A 14,070-nucleotide genomic window follows, 5' to 3' on the forward strand; every position below is an offset into this window, starting at 1 on the left:
AGCTGCTTTTCCAGGCCAGCCCCATGGCTCAGGGGCCTGGCAATGGAGGGGGGAGATTTTCCCCTCCTGGAGCAATGGTTCGGATCCGGTGCAAGTGGCTGAGGGTGGGGTGGTAGTTTGGTTTCTATCCGGCTCACAGCTGCAGCCTGGGCCCCAGGGCTTTGCCTGGCAGATCTCGCCTCAGGCCTGCTTAGGGTGATCAGACAGCAAATGTGAACAATTGGGACGGGGTGGGGGGTAATAGGAGCCTATATAAAAAGATTTTATATGCTCTAATAAATTTGTTAGTCTCTAAGGTGCCACAAGTACTCCTGTTATTTTTGCGGATACAGACTAACACGGCTGCTACTCTGAAACCTATATAAAAAGACCCAAACAGTGGGACTGTCCCTATAAAACCGGGACAGCTGGTCACGCTGGCCCCACTGCAGGGAGCGGTCCCGGGTTTCAGGGGAACACAGGAACCCCGAGGGAGGGCGGTCGCGCTTAAAAGCGAATCAGGCAAATGCAGAGCCCGGGTTTCCTCCTGTTTCTCAAGGGGAAGAAAACCCGGCCCGGCCCTCGGTGCTGCCGCAGCGCCCCCCCCCCCCCCGCTGCTGGGCCAGGGCGGGGCTCCGGGCACACGCGGCCGGGGCGGGCCTAGCTCAGGCTGGGGGCAGAGCCTGGAAGCCGCGTCCCGGGCCGCGCGGAAACCCGACTCCCCGGCAGCCAGGCCGCGGCTCCCTCCCGGCTGCGCTCGCTCTGCTCCGCCCGGCAGCGGGGCCGGCCCGTGGCGAGGCGGCGCCGGGACTCTGCCCAGCCCGGAGCGGGAGCGGAGCTCGGCCGGGCCGGGCCCGCTGGAGAAGCCCCGCCCGGGGGGGCCATGGCCGAGCGGGCCGCTGCCCAGGTAAGGGCCCGGCGGGCGGGGGAGCCTCGGGCCCCGGGAGCTTCTCCCCGCCCGGCCTGGGCCCCGGGAGCCGGGCCGCGGGGAGCGCGGGGCTGCCCGGCCGGGCGGGGGGCAGGGCGACCCCCGCCGGTTTTCATGGAGTCACAGACACGCGGGGCTGGAAGGGACGGGGGTGGTGGGGGGTCGGGTGCAGCCCCCTGCGCTGAGGCCGGGCCCAGTGACCCTGGTCCAGCCCTGAGCGGACTTTGTCCAGCTTGTTTGGAAACGTTTCCAGTGAGGGGGACTCCACCGCCCCCTTGGGGCCTGGCCCAGAGCCTCGGGGGTGCAAAGCGGCTCTCAACGAGCCCCCGAGCCCGTTCTCTCTTGTCCGCCTCCGCTGGGGGGAACAACTGCTCATCGACCAGCCCTAAGGCGCTGGGAGCCGGAGCCGGGCTCCCCTCCGCGCTCTTCTTGACACTCAACGTGCCCAGTGTGTTTTCAGCCCTTCCGCCCAGGCCAGGTTGGCTACACTTTTTTTTTTACCGTTTTTGTCGCTTTCCTCTGGACTCTTTCCAATTTGTCCACCTCTTTCCTCAGTCCTGGTGCCCAGAATTGAACTGGGAGCTCCCCCTGGCTGGGGCTCCCCAGTGTGGAGCAGTCTCACCTACAACACTCCTGTTAACAGATTAGCCTAGTTTGCAGCTGCATCACACTGACACCTCCTCTTCAGTTTGTGGTCAACTGGAACCCCCAGATCTTTTTCAGCAGCCCGGCCCCCCAGCCAGTCCGTCCCCAATTTGTAGCTGTGCATTCAATTTTTCTTTCCTAAGTGGAGTGCTTTGGACTTGTCTCTGTTGAATTTCATCTTGTTGAATTCAGACCCATTCTCTGATTTGTCATGGTCAGTTTGAGTTTTAAATCTGTCCTCCAAGGTGTTTGCAACTTCTCCTAGCCTGGCGTCCTCGGCAAACTTTATCAGCGTGGTCTCTAGCTCCAGGGTGTCTGAACGGGGAGAGGAGTTAAACTGATCCTGGCTTTGGTGCCGTCTCGTGCTTTGACCTCTGAATTCCCTGGGGCCTGCTGTCCGGGGCAGGGCTTGGAAACTGTGTCTCCAGCCCCTCCGGCCTGGCGGTTTGGGGTCTGATTGTCGGTTGGAGCTGGAGAGAAGCGCCCTGTTCCCTGGCCCAGCATTGCCAGAGGCCTTCGCTGACCTCCTGCACCTCAGTGTGTGGGGCCCGGTGTCAGGCACCTCTGGAAAGCGGGGCAAGGTCTCTCCTTTCAGGCCCCCCACACACGGAGGCCTGGGAAGTCAGTCCAGGCTGCCAGAGCCTGTCAGCAATGGGGTGTATTTAATGGCAGCAGGGCCGAGAGCAATGGATGGGGTGTAAAACTGCTCATCCCTGACCTAGGGAGCAAGGTGTATACTCTGCTTCAGTGGTTCTCAAACTTTTGTACTGGTGACCCATTTCACAGAGCGAGCCTCTGAGGGCAACTCCCACCTTATAAATTAAAAACACTTTTTAATATATTTAATACCATTATAAATGCTGGAGGCAAAGCGGGGTTTGGGGTAGAGGCTGACAGCTGGCAACCCCCCCCCCACACATAATAACCTCGCGACCCCCTGAGGGGTCGTAACCCCCAGTTTGAGAACCCCTGTTCTACTTCTTAGGGCCCCAGTCCTATAGCAACCCCTCCCTCGTCCCACAGAGTAACAAGTATTTGGAGTGGGAGTGAGCAGGGAGGGGCAGACAAAGCAGATAACATTAATTGAAAACATTATTTGTGTGTTTTGTGGTAATGGCTAAGAGCCCCCGTTAGGGCCCAGGACCCCTCTGTGCCAGGCGCCCTGCAAACACAGAACAGTTAGATCATATTGTGTTTGAACAGCACCGGGCACAGAGGGGTCTGGGCCATGTCTGGGTCTCTTAGCTATTACCACAAGACACACACAATTCCAAATACTCGTTGCCACATTTCGTTGTGCTGTGTCTTACGGCAAGACCTGATTCTGCGACAAGGTGCTGCACATCTCCTGAGCTCCACCTTTCCGGAGGTGCTTGGCTCTTCCCAGGATCCGGCCTTCAGATTGTAAGCGTTACCTCCATCTTGGCTGCACGGCCCTGTGTGGGTGGGGATGGGTTTCAGGCAGCAGCAGGAAGATCTCAGGTGGAATATTTAGTATAGAAACCTTGAAAGTGCCCGTTTCAGTCAGGAGAGGCAGCTGGAACTGTCACGGCTTTACACCCGATTCATAGTGTTCTTGTATCTCCGTCTCCAGGGGACCCAGATCCCCATCAGCACTGGTGAGTGGAAGCAGAGCTTGGGGCGGAAAGTCCTCTACAGCTGAGACCGGCAGGGAGATGTGACCTAGCGCACAGTCCCCCAAACCAGCCAGAGCTGGAGCGTTAGTGGACAATGCTCTAGTCCAGGGTTTCCCAAAGTTGGAGGGCCAGAATGTTTCAAAGGGCCACGTGGCGGCTCCTCCAGCTCCAGTCTCGTGAGGCAGGTTGGGCTCGACTCCCCACTCTGGGCACTGTGATGTTCGGGGTCACAGTGCCGCTCGGGTTTGGCCCAGCCAGGTCACAAGGCCACTCCCACAGATTTGGACCACTTGGCCCCCTGTAGTGGGTCAGGGCCAAACCTGAGTGGCGCTGCGACCCCGGAGGTCAGGACACCTGGAGCAGGGAGCTGAGCAGGACAGGAGCTGCTGCTGCAGGGTGAGTGTGGGGTGGGCTCTGCACGCCCATCCACAGGCCCTGAGCCCCCTTCCTGAGGCAGTTCTCAACATCTCTCCCCCCCCCTCCCCCCCCGGAGCCTATTTACTGGGCTGCGACAGGCCGTCAACTTTTACCAATGGGTCCTGGACCAAAGGGGTTGGGAAGCGCTGCTCTGGCCATCTCTCCCTGGCCTTTCCTGGCTTTTCAGGGCTGGCTCTCTGGGGCATCTCGCACTTGCTCAGCCTCAGTCCCTTTTAAGTGGAGTTTTGTTTGTGGAATAACGAGTCCCCCAGCTCCACTTACGTTCCTGTCCTTGCAAACAGGCTCCAGAGTGGGACCCGGAGTCAAAGCGCCCGATGCCTTTCCAATCCCGCTCTGATCCCAAACAGACTTCTGAGAGAGAGAGCCAGCTGCAAGCAGCAAAGCTTTCCATGTGGCCTGCAGTAGCTGCAATCCAAGCTGTGGACAGGACGGTGGATTCCCATGCCACGCGGTTGCTGACTCTGGAGAGGAGAGTGGGGACAGCAGAGAAGAAATTAGTCGATTGTGAGAAAACAGTGATGCAATTTGAAAGCCAGCTGGAGAGTAAGTGGGCCGCGCTGGGGACTCTGATCCAGGGGTACGGACGGCTGCAGAGGAGGCTGGAGAACATGGAGAACCTGCTGAAGAACAGGAACTTCTGGATCCTGAGACTTCCCCCAGGCGCTAGGGGGGAGGTCCCCAAGGTAACGATATCCCAGCTGGCGCCGAGGGGCAGAACTAAATCACATGCGGAGATTTTCAATAGTCGGTGCCTAAAGCTGGGTTCCTACCTTCATATTTAGGCAACAAATAAGTGGCCTGATTCTCCACGTGCTGAGCGCCCAGCCGCTCCCATTGGAGTCCGCGGGTGTTGTCGTGTACTCGGCACTCTGGAAAATCGGGGTATTTATTCATTGCCTAACTATTGCCCTTTGTGACCTGCGCGGCCAGTCAAAGTGCCGGGCCCTGGGGGTGTTCCTGCTGGAATTCAATATTGATGGTATTTTCTTTGATGGAATTCTGTTTATTTACAAGGAAGGTACAAAGTCCTGCTTCTCCCAACACAGGAGAGGAACCAAAGGCTAAAAGAGTGTCATCTTAGCTTATAGCCCCAAGCCTCTGTAGCCAGTACCAGAGCCAAAATCTCTCTAGGCTTTTCTAGGGTCCAACACCAACCCATGTTCCCGACCCCCAGGCTGCTACTTGCTGGTTTTCTCCCTCCTCAGTGTCATCATTTCTGTGTGTTACACGCTCGCGTGTGCCCCTCCTCCCACAGGTTCGCAACCCCTTTTGTCTTAGGTGGAGATTTTGGGATTAATTTCCCCTGAGCGACGAAATTAGATCGACCTAAGTTTTAGGTGTAGACCAGGCCATGCTTTAGACATCCACTTTTGAAAATCGTGGCCTCTTTCTCTCGTCAGTCTATTGAAAAGTTTATTTTCCCGTTGACATTCCATCTCCGCAGCAAGATTTCCCCAGTCAGGGCCGCGTGCTGGAGCGCGTTTGCTCGTATCTCTTCTGGAAGGACCAGAGTATGTTCTAACCAAGTTACAGAAACGTGCTACAATAGCGCACAGGCGAATTGTGTTGACATGCTGCTCTGACGCTGCGTTGGCTGTTCCTTATTCACCAGCCTAAAATGGTTTGGACGAAGGGAGTGATACGATCTGGCTGCCAACCTGTGTGATGGTGCCTAAAATCACACTGGTTAGGAACACCGTGGCTGCACTGGCCCCATTCCCTCCCCGCTGTTACTCCATGGCGTCAGCGCACAGCTATCAGCGCTCAGGCTTTATATCAGAGTACAGTGTTCAAATGTCTGCAGGGGAGGAAGGCCGGTCTAGGGGATAGGGCACTGAGCTGGGACGCAGGAGACCTGGGCTCAGTCCCAGGCTTCTTATGTGTCCTGGGGCAAGTCACTTAGCCTGTGTGTGCCTCAGTTAACCATCTGTACAATGGGCATAACAGCACTGCCCTGCCTCACAGGTCTATTCTGAGGCTACATACATCAGGTGTGGGACGCTCACATATGGTGGTAACAGGGACCATATAGGTACCTTGGTAAAGTTTGAATGTTGCTCAGTATTTGCAGCTTCTGAGAACAAATTCTGTAGGCAAAACCTGAACAAAGAGTCGCTCCACAGGGACCTCCTAGCTCAGTTAATCGCTGGGGCCAGATGGTCCCCTTTGGATCAGTACTCAGAGTACTGCTTCCGCAATAGCATCGTCCCAGTTCCTGAAACCTGCTGAGGACCCGGGAAGGGCCACCCCTGTGAAAGGGGGATCTGGGTGCAGCTGCAGACGTGGAGTCCCTAGCAGCATTTGAGCTGTGCTGCCTGGTACCTGGAGGGCGGGCTGGAAGCTCCAGCACTGATCCTGGGGGTGAGCCGCGTCGTGCATTGATGGAGAGGGGGACGCAGTCTCTGCTCTACCCCCCACCTGACCAAATTCAGATTTTCCTTTCCAGCTCTGCCGGCGCGGGGGTGGGGGCAGCATAGCCTCGTGCAGCTCTAGCTATGATGTCTGGTTTTTTTTATGTCAAACCCATTTCTAATCATTTTTCCAATAATAGCCAGACGACATTGATCCTCCCCATCTCTCCTGATTCACACGACAGGTAGGGTTGACCCAGCAGGTACTGAGTGTGCAACGCTTGTGATTCCAGGTGCCGGTGACGTTCGACGACGTCTCCGTCTATTTCAATGAGCCGGAGTGGGGGAGCTTAGAGGAATGGCAGAAGGAGCTTTACAAGAACATGATGAAGGGGAATTATGAGGCCCTGATCTCCCTGGGTAATTCTTTTTTCTTCGCTCGTTTACGAGAAGCTGTGAAGTCGCTGAAGGTAGAGTTGGTTCCAGCTCAAGTTTATTCTCCAATTCCTTTGATTCCTGGTTGATCAGTAGGTAAAATTCTTGTAGTGCACGTCTTTGACTGATGGTGCATTTTAAAAAGAGATTAAAATACACATTCCTTATTGCTCCACCTCCAGTGCTTTCTACTGATGGCCTAGATAGTGGGTATGTTGAGTTGTGCATATTCTACACATCCAACTCTGGCTCTGTGGCATTAATGTCAGATCTCCTGACTGAAGACAGAAGTTGTGTTTGAGCTAATGGAAACCTTTGCAGTCCCAAGTGAACATAGTGACATGGTGTAGCTGGTAGCACTGGAGGTCTCGCCATTTCATCTATGAGCTTCATTCCCACTCACTCCTTGGCCTGTCAGCTAGAACGGCCAGTTACTAGTTCTAACTGAGAAGATGGCTTCTGCAGTTGGGCTGCCTGGAGACCCCAAGTCGCATTACTCAGGTACTTCCCAACCAGCTGCCAGAGATTCCATGTCCTATCACTAATTGTATGGACCATCCAGTTCCAACTCTAGATAGTGGATCAAATTCAGTGCTGGTGTGTGTGGGTACCTGTAACAAGGTGGACTAGATCCAGAGGCCCCCTGCAGCCTAGAGTGGCTGCAAGGGAAGCAGCCAACCAGAGGGACTGTTGGAGCAGCCAATCAGGGGCCAGAAGGGCCATATAAAAGGGAGCAGCAGAGGAGGAGCAGTCAATTGCTGCCTGGAGCTGGAAGAGGGAAGCCTGGGTTCCTAGCTGGCTGGAAGAGCAGCAGGACCACGGACAGCTCACTGCAGGCAGGACTGAGCTCAGGGAAGTCTGCTTGCAGGGACTGGGGGAACAAGAGGTGCTCCTGGCTGTCTGGAGGGGCTGTAAGGGCTAAGGCAGGCAGTTGCTGGCAGGGACCAGGGAAGTGAGGGAATCGCTGCTGGCTGGCTACCACAACTCAATTAAGACAGGCTACGGAGAGGTGGCCCAGGGAAACGCAGGTAGTTAAAGGGATGTGGCTGATACTTAGAGGGTCCCTGGGCTAGGACCTGGAGTAGAGGGCAGGCCCAGATCTCCCCCGTCCCCCAACAGCCATTGGGGGAAGTGGCTGTGCCCTGAGAGAAGGGAGTGTAGACAGGCCCAGGGAAGGGACTGTACATGGACCTGTTACTCCTCCCCCCTCCCCCCCCCCCCGGAACGGAGCTGAACTGAGACTGACCCAGCTGGAGAGCCAGGGTCAGAGGACCAAAGGGCAGGCGAAGAGTCTCCAGGGAGGAAGGCCTAGGGGTTCCATCCCAGAACAGGAGCTGCCAGGCTAGGGTACTGAGCCCGGCCCTCTTGGTCAGACTGAGGAGAGCTAAAGAGGCATTGTCAATGGAGGGGTCCTGTGATGGGCCCGGGTGGACTGTTAAAGGACTGAACCCGGGGAGGGCTGCAGGACATCTTGGACTAATACCCCAGAAAGGGTCCGTTTGCCTCTGGGCTGAGTCCTGAAGACCCATCTGACAAGCGCAGCAGCCGACGGGGGACACCGTGAGCTGAGAAATTGAGGAAAAACTGCAGCAATGCGCGCACTCAACCAGTGGGTGTTCCCGAGACGAGGGTGCTACCCCATTACAGGGCCACTTGCCTTTGCCCCAGCGGGTTCTGAGTGGCCAGCTGCATTGAGACAGATGCAAATGGTGTCAGACCCACAGGATCTGTGCTATGCTCCGGCCTTTAACTGGCCCCTGGAAGGACCCGTTCAGTGCGCCAGACCCCCAGGGGGTCCCACCCTTCCACAAGGGGAGGCCACGCGGTTAAGTGCCCCCGAGACTGAGCCTCCTGTTTCTCACTGAGCTCTGCCCAGCAAGTCCAGCTGAGAGAGACCCCTGCTCAGAGCCCGTCGCCCCTTGAGGGACCAGTGCACTGCAGCGAGCGTGGGCAGGGCCGCCAGGCACTAGAGCCGCTTTATTAGCCAGCTGGGACACGCCTGGGGTCGCGCAGAGACCAGCGGTTACGAGAGTTCAGACCGGCCAGCGCCAGGGCTCCCACGAGCCAGGCTGCCGTAGCAACGACCTTCGCTGCCCTTGTCCCAGGTCTCTGAGCCGTCTCCTGTCACCTGCCCATTGTCCTGCTCCTGCAGAGCCGGGCTGAGTCCACGTGTTCACGTTGTAACGGGAACCCAACCCCTGAACCTTTCTGGATCCTCCAGCGAAATGGGTTGGTTCCACTTCGTTCCGCAGCCTCCACAGTCAGCGCCACCAGTGCGGAATCGCAAGTCGTACCGTTTCCTAGCGGACAGAGAGCTGGAGATCCGAAAAGCAGCTGAAGAGGGGAAAGCCTGATACACATTAGAGATGTAAAAGGTTAATCGGTAACCCTGGCGGCCCTGCATCGGGCAGGCTGCTGCAGGCCGGGATGCACCTAGCCCGCTGGTGGGCTCCCTGGCCGGATTGGCCCCAGGCCCGCCAAGCTACCTTGGTTAACCAATTAAACAAAATAATTGTAATCGTTTAATCGGTTCACTTTTTTAACCAATATTTCCATCCCTAATACACATCATGTAATTAGGAGGAAGGAAAGGAATAATCCCGAGGGTTGACAGTGGACAGCAAATTCGATACCCCAAATGCACTGCCCAGTTCGCCCCAAGTTTTCCTTGGCTAAGATCCTGCACCTGGAATTTCAGGACATAACTGTACGTTGTGTGTCTGAGAACAGCCCCGGCGCCCCCAGGCTCCCTGGCGCGGTTGTATTGTAGTATAAATAGTGTCCAAATGAACCCTTCTGCCCCTCTGTGGGTGGCTCCATGCTCAGCGTCTTGGTGCTTAATAAATAGGCACGTGGATTAATACTTCCTGTGCCCATGGCAGCCCCTTCCCTTGGGAAGAATCAGAGAGTCCCACCCATCGGAGGAACACGCCCGCCCCGGTGCAGGGTATCCCTGTAACAGTGCAGCTTCTCTTCACATCGCCTGTCACCCCCAGCAGTCGGGGGTTGGGTATTTAAAACCACTGATCATGATCTGTAATGAGCATCCTACTGTGTGACTCAAACCCTGGAGCGTCTCTCTCCATCTGCAGACTACGCCATCTCCAAACCTGACCTCCTGTCCCGGATCGAACGAGGGGAGGAGCCGTGTGTCGGGGATCAGGGTCGTTCAGAGGAGAGCGAGATCCCTGCAGACCCCGGCCCAGGTACATTGAAACCGCTCCAAAATTAGCCCTGAGGCCTCTCGCTTCAGCTGGGTTCCCAGTGGTCGTTCCACTGGCTGCCGGGGCATTCCCGGTGCTGGAGGTGTGACTGCCTGGCGAACGCGCACAAGGTGTGAAGTTAAATGGCTCTATCCAATGAAAGCTTCACGAGCTCTTTCATTCCCTCTGTTTCAGTGGGCACTTTTCTGACACTTGTGCCAGGGACAGGAGAACGTTTGGGGGAATTCGGGGGAAATGGACGTTGCTTCCCCTGAATCCCTGAGATTGCACCAGGAGGTTGAGCGTCTTGTGTGTGTTTTATTCCTGTTCTTTGCTTTTTTTAATCTAATCCCAGCCAGCGGGTGAGAGCAGTGATGGGATGAAGCCACAAATCCGGATCAGGATCTTGAAACCGCTTCCTCCCCCCTCCCCCTAGTTTGGTTTGACCAACTGTGAGCAGACACCCTGTGACATGAGATTTCCCCTGGCTGCCCCCCAGGTTAGGCAGGGCGGGGAGAAGAGAGAAGACCTCTCTGGAAGTAGCAAGTGAGAAAAGCTCCTTTGAGATCCCAAAGCCTGGAACAACCCAGGGGCAGTTACACAATTGAACCCTGGCAGCCTGCGTGCTGCAGAACGTCCCGTGTGCTGAACGGGCTCTGAGAGCGGACAGGCTCGCCCAGCCCCCGGGGGAACCACTAGAGCAAAGGGAAGCTGAAGTTCTAGCAAGCTCTCAGAACGTGCAGCTCGTCCCCAGATGTGGATTTCTGTCCTTGTCCCCGGCAAGTGCCATCTGCAGCTCTCCCCCCGTCCCACCTCAACTCCCCTCCCCCTTCCTGACCATTCTGGCATCAAACCCGTCTGCAGCCCTCCATTTCCCCTCCCCCCAGAGCCGCGCTAGCGTCTGTTCCGAGCGGCCCCCTCTGAATCACGGTGCTGGGCGGAGATGGGTGTGACGCTCCTGGGCCCAGCTCTCAGCGGGGAGGAGAAACAGGCAGGGTGTGTCTGTGTTCTGGCTGGAAGGGGGAAGTGCCAGCCAAGGAGCCGTACCCGCGGGAGTTCTGATCTAACGAGCAGCTAACGAGAAGTGTAGCCGTGGGGGCGCACGGAGGGAGGGACGAGCTGCCCCGCGTACGATCTCATCTGAGCCATTACAGATGTACCTGGGGCAGCCAGCCCCTCCCACCGCCACGGCTACACGTCCAGCTCGAAAGTCGACGTACCCTTAATACTCTTGGCTGGGATTGGCTAAGCAGCCTAGCGACTTCAGGCCCCTACCTCCCACTGACAGTCCATCAGAACTGGGTGCCCAACTCCCCTAGGCCCCTCTGAAAATCTGAGCCCTTCTCTTTCCTGTGAACAGAATCCCCCGTCTCTGCACCAGACATTTCATTGTGGATTAACCAGGAGGAGGATCCAGGCTGCGGGGCCCGAGGGGACTCTGGGGAAAATGAAATCAGTGGAAGCCCCTGCTCGGGTGAGTAACGGATTTCGCCATCTCGGAGCTGGCGATTGCAGTGATCGTCTGTGCCCAGCCGTCTCCAGGGACCAGCAGCAGTTTTCTTACCCTCTGGGCAGCCTGTCACCCACCTCTGCATTGCTGTACCCGACTCCTGCTGGCTTGTTCCCCGGCCTTTCAACAGCAACGCCCTGCGGTCGCCTCGCCTCGTGTGGGGCTGGCAGTGCCCCGGGGGGGGGCTGGCAGGGGGCAGCCCCTCTGCTCAGGAGCTGGGACGGGACCTGCCCTGCGTGCAGAGAGGATGTTGTCTCGCTCCCTTGCCTGCAGCGTGGGAGCCTGACCCGTCTGGCCGTTAGTGCACGTGCTCTGCGTTCATGAAGCCCAGCAGGGCGGGGGTGTCCCTTAGTGTTCTGGCTGTTCAGCAAATCCCCACCTTTGGAGTCGCCGAACTTGTCTTGGGGCGGAGGAGGGGTCCACAGCGAAGGTGGTGGGGCCTGAGCTCGGTGTTCGGCTCTGGCCGAGAGCGGGGAACGCGGTGTAATCCTCTTTGCCCTGAACAGAGTTTCCGATTGTCCCCCCCGATGCCACGTCCTGGGTTAAACGAGAGGAAGAGCCGTGTGGGCAGGATCGGCCGGTCTGTGGAGAAGGCAGAACCCCTGCAGGCCCCAGCCCTGGTGAGTAGCAGCCGAGAGCTCTGGGCACAGGGCGTGAGGGGACGAGCGGGGAATCCAGCCGGACCGTTTTACCATTTCTGCTCGTCTGGTCTCAACTTCCCTAACGTGGTGTTAGTTTACAGGCCGCAAGCCAGCCGGTCGTGCCCCGTCCTGGCCCTGCCACCCCCCAGAGCCCCTCCTCCTTTCCCTCTTTGGATAGTCTGACCACTGGTCTTAGCCCCTCTTGAGCCTCACCAACACCTTTGTATCCATTAGAAAGAGGTGTCTTCTCTCCTCCAGCAAGAGCCAGTGCCGGCTTTAAACCCCCAACTCGGGGGGAAGTGGGAGTAGAAACCAAACTGGAACGTAATCCCCCAGGAGTGGAAGGGACCTCTGGGACCCGGAGTCCAGTCCCCGCTATCGCAGGCCACCCCAGCATGGAACCCGTTGCTGGAAGTTTGTTTATAGCCCTGATTTTTCAGGGTGGCACCAGATACTAATTGAGCCGTAAATGTCTGTATTAAATCCAAGCGGAATTTGTACAGTTGCTCCAAACGTGGCTAAAAGCCGCTCTAGTCAGGAGTTGCCACATCCAGACAATGACGGACCTCGATAAGCCTGTACAGATGTTGACGAAGGATACTCCCAAAAAGGAGTAGGCCCCGGGGTGCTCAAACCCACGCTGGCGGCTCCCGCTGGGACAGGCAGACACGCTAATGAACCCTTTAGAAGCTCACCCCATCATACCCTTTCGATCGCCAGCCGTTCTCGTCGCTAATAGCCAGGGATTAGGCAGTTTGGAGTTGTCCTTTCTCTGGCCTGGGCCAGCTCAGCAAGGAATTTTCCTTCTGAGTTCATCAGCTGTGGGTCTGGTTGAATGTCTCCAGCAAAGCGTCCCCTGGCGCCAGGCACGGCCGGTTGAACGCCTCCCCAGAACTGAGAAGTGCCTGCCCTTTACGGAACCTGCCAAACCAGATTGTCTGTAGTCAAGTGCATTTAACCCTGGATAGACGAACCCGCCCCATTCAGAAACATACAAGCTCCACCTTCAAACCCCTTTCTCTTGCCTCCACCTCTGTCGGGAGCCCCTTCCAGGACGTTAGAAACCGTCTGCTAATTCCCAGCCTGCTCTTCCCTGGGAACAGAATCTCCTGCTCCTGCGCCTGCCCGTTCCCCCTGGGTTAAACCGGAGCCGGAGGCGTGTGCTGGGGCTCAGACGGCTTTGGAGCAAAGGGGGCTCCCTGGAGAGCCCAGCGCAGGTGAGTAGTGGAGAGCAACAGCTCGGAACCAGTGAGGGGCTAAAGGAGCTGGTCAGAGCCAACTTCCAGCGCATTGCGACTGCAAACGGGCCGCCGGGATCATCGGGCCCCTCCCATCCCCCTCCAGCACGGCCCCTCTGCCGGGGGGCGGGGGGGGGGGGGGGCGTAGGCCTGGCCCTTCCAGCGTTCCTCCACCTGGGGAATTCCCAGCAGGCCAGGTGAGGCTGCTCTGCAAGCCCAGAGGAGCTCAAAGCAGCCTCGTCACTGGTGATATCGAGGCCCAGGTCCGACCCCAGCACCTCAGACAGTGAGATGGGGAAAACTTCCCCTCTGCCCTGCTCTAGGGGAAGAAAGGATTTGCAGAGCCCGGGCCGGTAAACCAGCACCTCGATGAGTGTCCCAGCTCGCTCCCCACGGCCAACTTCATGGGCCTTGACTCCAAAGCAGGAGCCCCTGAATCGCAGAATTCCCTCCCTCCCTCCCGGCAGGTGACATGAATAACGGCTGCTTTCTTCTGCCCCGGCAGGTGAGATCCCGCTCCAACTTGCAGAGGAGCATCGTGCCGAGGAGGGGGGCGAGGGCCTAGGCCCCCCCAGGGCGGTTTGTGCAACGTCCAAAGGGACCGTGGTCCAGAGCCCCGGTGAGGGCCCTGCGGCTCGGCAGAGAAGCATCCTGGGACGGTCGGCTCAGGGCAAGAGAGGCATTGGGGAGCTCCGAGCGGCCGGGGGCCAGCAGAGAGCCGTGGGGGGCGAGCGGCCCAGCCCGTGTCCCGAGCGTGGGAAGTGCTTGGGGCAGAAGCAGTCGCTGCTAAGCCCCAAGAAGAGCCTGGTGGCGGAGAAGCCCGCCAAGTGCAGGGAATGTGGCAAGAGCGTCGGCCGGATTCAGTGCTGCCTCCAGCACCAGCACATGCCCCCGGGCAAGCTGCCCTTCACCTGCGCCGAGTGCCGGAAGCGCTTCCGCAAGAAGCGGCCCTTGCTCTTCCCCCCCGAGCCCCACACGGCCGAGCAGCCCTTCTCCTGCCCCGCCTGCGGCAAGGCCTTCAGCCAGCGGGACACGCTCCTGGCTCACCAGAAGACCCACCTCTGA

General features: G+C 57.9%; 1 protein-coding gene across 1 annotated transcript; it reads left to right on the plus strand.

Annotated features, from left to right (window-relative positions):
* Window positions 1–862: 862 nt before the first annotated feature.
* LOC135873900 (zinc finger protein 282-like) lies at window positions 863–14,070 on the plus strand. The gene is made up of 8 exons (XM_065398509.1): window positions 863–886; window positions 3,909–4,310; window positions 6,272–6,398; window positions 9,506–9,619; window positions 10,977–11,090; window positions 11,633–11,746; window positions 12,871–12,984; window positions 13,511–14,070. Exons 1-8 carry the CDS (start codon window positions 863–865, stop codon window positions 14,068–14,070), a joined length of 1,569 nt encoding a protein of 522 aa, XP_065254581.1.

This window comes from Emys orbicularis, chromosome 2 (assembly GCF_028017835.1).
Source record: "Emys orbicularis isolate rEmyOrb1 chromosome 2, rEmyOrb1.hap1, whole genome shotgun sequence".
Taxonomy (NCBI): domain Eukaryota; kingdom Metazoa; phylum Chordata; order Testudines; family Emydidae; genus Emys; species Emys orbicularis.